Here is a 4,391-nt window from a genome sequence, read left to right as displayed (position 1 = left end):
GAGTTGAACATTGACTCGGATGATGTTATAGCAAGGCCTGAAGGGAGGAAAGCGGCAAAACTCAAGAGGAAACAAAATGTGGACAAATCTGAGTCCGCTAAGTCCATTATGGGAGAGGCTTTCGCGTGGATGAAGCAAACCACCAATCAAAAAATAGAGCTAAAATAGAAGAAACAATATGACGATATCATGAAGATGGATCTCTCAACACTCAATTCAGTTCAACGACAATACTTTGAAATGCGTCAGGCAGAGATATTGGAGAGGTGGATGTCCAAGGGTTCTTCCTAATTATCATATATTGTACTCGCATCGCATCCTCATTAGTTCTTCCTAATTATCAAATATTATCTTATATTAGATTTATGATTGTACTTGAAGTTGAAAATTTTGGCATTGAATGAAAACAACTACTTTATTAAAAATGAAATTGGCGTAGTACAACAACTCGAACTTCTTTGCTGAAATTACATTAGACATAAAGAAATTTAATCCTCGTCGATGGATCCCTTGAGCTGCCACAGATGCTCGATCAAATCATTCTTTAGTGATTTGTGTGTTTGCGTGTTCCTGATTCGATGATGATTTTGGATGAACTCAGTTAGAGGCACCGTCTGCACATGAGAAGGTTCAACGACTGGTATCGAATCATTAAAGTCGAAGTTGTTGTCCAATTGACAATCTCGTTCATCTTCAACAATCATGTTATGCATTATGATGCAAGCTGTCATGATGTCTTTCAGCACACTAGGTTGCCAGAAACGTCCTGGTCCACGAACAATCGCAAATCGAGCTTGCAACACGCCAAAAGCTCGCTCAACATCTTTTCTTGCGCTCTCTTGTTGTTGAGCAAAGTATTTATGCTTGTTTCCTCGCGGTGCTGGAATAGTCTTCACTAATGTGGACCACTCTGGGTAAATCCCGTCGGCGAGATAGTATCCCATATTGTACTCGTGGCCATTAACAGTATAGTTGCACGGTGAAGCTCTTCCCTCCGCAAGTTGTGCGAAAACCGGTGAACGATGTAGCACATTGAGGTCATTGTGAGACCCCGGCAGTCCAAAGAAGGCATGCCATATCCAAAGATCTTTGCTAGCTACGGCCTCCAAAATAATTGTAGGTTCATGAAAATGCCCAGTATACATACCTTGCCAGGCGGTTGGACAGTTCTTCCATACCCAGTGCATGCAGTCAATGCTCCCAAGCATACCAGGAAAACCTCGTTGTGAACCCTCCTCGAGCAGGCGTGCAACGTCTTCATTAGTCGGTGAACGAAGGTATTCCTCCCCAAAGATGTTGATAATCGATCGAACAAACCTCTTCACGCTCTCAAGCGACGTACTTTTACCGATCCGAACGTAGTCGTCAACGGCGTCAGCTGATGCTCCATATGCGAGCATCCGCATAGCTGCAGTAATCTTTTGAAGGCTAGATAGTCCTAACTGTCCAGCACCATTCCTCTGACGACAGCGTCGTGGATTCGAAGGAATAACGAACGCGACATTCTGAATCTTCGACGAAAATAATGAAGAGGATATGTTGGTGTGTCAGCAAAATAATCTTGGAACAACCGATTGTGGCCTTCCAGTCGGTATCGGTGGAGCACGGTACGTCTTTTGTGTTGAACTGAAGTTGAACCTTTCCCTTGTACTTCTTCCTCGACGGCAGCATCTCCCATAAGAAAGAACGTCTTCATCAATTCACCATCGCTAGAGCTAGATGAGATAGACATTTTGTTCTGGGAGACGATGGGTTGAGGTGAGAAGGCATCGAATTTTATAGGAATCAGTCGGTTGACGGTCAAAGTTTGCGATAACTCGAAGTTCGTGCCCAACCTCGAAGACCGCGAGCTACCTCGAAGACCGTGTGCGTTCCCTCGAAGACCGCGAGTTAACTCGAAGACCGTGTGCGTTACCTCGAAGACCGTGTGCGTACCCTCGAAAGCCGCGGGTTACCTCGAAGACCGTGTGCGCTCCCTCGAAGACCGTATCCAACGGTTAGAAATAAAATACAAGAGGTTTAAATATAATTAAAAGTAATGGGTAAAATATCAAAATAGAAGAGGGGTTTTTTTGATATTGTTGAAGCTCCTAACTAGGAGCTTGTTGGAGCTCCATAAAATAAGGAGATGCTCCCAAGGCCTATTTTTATAATTTTTTATACCAAAATGCTTGAGAGCTCTTGAGAGCTTGATGACTAGGACTCCTAACTGGGAGCTTGCTGGACTTGCTCTTAGGCTTAACAAAAAAAAAAATTGTCAATAGCCATAAGTTCTTGGGCAAGAAGGCTGGAGCTTCGACGCGAATTTTAGTAAACACAATGACTGGACTGAGTTTACCAACGCAACCTCTTCACAATCTCATTTGCTATTGGAAAATAAGAGAAACTTTTGAGGAGGCCCTAGTTTCAGGCAGTGGTTTTCCATCTTTAGCCAGCTATCGGAGAAGGGCGCATAGTAACGACTTGAGTTTCTCCTCCAGTCATTACACCTGGGCCTACTCCATATCAGCAGTGGAATCGTACGGATTAGCAGATCATGACATATAATATGTGATCCGTATCTTGTACTATTCAACTATCTACCGGTAGTCTCTCTACTTCACGTGAATAATGGACCACGCTATCTCGCATGTTCGTGCGAAGCAGAGTTACCAGAGAATATCAATTACATCAAGTTCTCCAAGATGCTCGTCAGGATGATCGGTCCATTCAGGAGTTCTATACTCTTCTTTTTAACTACTCGGAAGAACGCAAGCTGTTGGAGGCGATTGTTCTAGTGTTATTACCTAACTTTACTTGAGAATTTGAGGCTCATCGTGATCGTCAGCATCTATATCACTTTGTGATGTGATTACATCCTTAATTTGAGTCATTAAGGGCTCATATACATCATAGATCTCCACTTCCGCGACTTACAGATGCTGTTGCAAGTTTACTGTTGAGGAGACGCGTCTTCATCTCCTAAAAGCTACTCCTACTCTTGTCGCTACAGTACTTGCTGCGCAATCTCGAGTTCAGAACTGAAACTAGGGACAATATCGAAAGGATCATGATCATTTTCGTACTCGATGACCTCAGCAGGGTACTTCTTCTAGAGTTTGTCACAACTGCAAGCTTGAGGGATATTGGATGCGAGATTGCCCAACTCAAACTCTAGGTCCATGTCCCAATTATAAGCTTCGGGGACACTGACTGAGAAATTGTCCTACGAAGGCTTCATATCATCCTCAGAGTACAGCTGATTTTTAAAATAATATTGCCTCCAGCTCTCTTTCCATGGCTTAGATATCTGCCATTGCTAGTCTTGTTGCGCAAAATCATTGTATGACAGAAACTCATTTGAGTTTTGACGTTGTTGCTCTTGTTGCTACTTCTGGTAACTCAACTCCTTGGATATTTGATTCAAGTGCCTCATAACACATGACCCCTCATCATTCTATAATTCAAAACTGCACTCTTATTACATCTTCATTCATATAAACTGCTAACAATTCCCCTCTTACAGTAACTCAGTGTGGTGATATTATATCATCTTCTTTTACCTTATCATCTATTTTGTGTGTTCCTAAACTCACAAGGAATCTCATTTTTGTTAGCCAATTAGTTGATTCTAGATGTATTATTTCATTTGATTTAAAATCATGTGTTGTGTAGGGTTTTCGCAATGGTCAGCAGATTAGGACAGGTCATAGAGTGGACAAATTGTATCAGTTGGACTAGCTTCACACTCCTCTCTTAGACGTTGGGTCCAGTTACTCTACCTCTGCTCTTTAGCATCATCGATTAGGACATCTCGCTATTTCTCGTCTGAAAACTTTTGTTGAGTCAAGAGTCTTAGGATCATTTTCATTCCATGCACAAAAAATTATACTGATTGTCATTGTAGGCGTCTAAAAATACCTATAGGTGTCTGCATACATCTCAAGACGAAGAGAAGATGACGAACACCGTTATCTGAGTCTACGAGGATTATCTGACGTTGACAAGTGCATGAACCGGAATGGCGAACCAACTGTGTCTCATGCGCTCACCGGCCACCTCCAATTGGGCGTCACGCTCGTTAGTCAGCTCGCGCACGTCAGTCAGCTCAAAGTGCCCGACGCGCTCGTCGGTCAGATCCAAAGTGCCCGACGCGCTCATTGGTCAGATCCAAAGTGCCCGACGCGCTTGTCGGTCAGTTTCAAGTGCCGTAAAGAAGCTAACGAATGAATGAAGCGAGTTAACGACGTGTGCAAGTCAACAAGACGATCAAATACGCAAAACGGTAGAAAAATACAAGTCTCGAAAAATCAGAAAACACCAAAAAGTTCAGCAAAGGCAAAACTTTCCGCGCAAGCGCGGGTCGGTCGCAACTGACCCGTGCCCTCGCGGGTCAGACACAGCCGACCCAC

General features: G+C 43.4%; 1 protein-coding gene across 1 annotated transcript; it reads right to left on the bottom strand.

Moving 5' to 3' along the window:
- On the bottom strand, positions 489-1,406 carry LOC109821086. Its single transcript, XM_020387281.1, has one exon. The coding sequence runs from the start codon at positions 1,404-1,406 to the stop codon at positions 489-491; it is 918 nt and encodes a 305-aa protein (XP_020242870.1).

The sequence above is a fragment of the Asparagus officinalis genome, chromosome 8 (genome assembly GCF_001876935.1).
Source record: "Asparagus officinalis chromosome 8, Aspof.V1, whole genome shotgun sequence".
NCBI lineage: Eukaryota > Viridiplantae > Streptophyta > Magnoliopsida > Asparagales > Asparagaceae > Asparagus > Asparagus officinalis.
The sequence above is the reverse complement of the archived record's forward strand: the minus strand, read 5'-3'. Positions and strand labels throughout refer to the sequence as shown.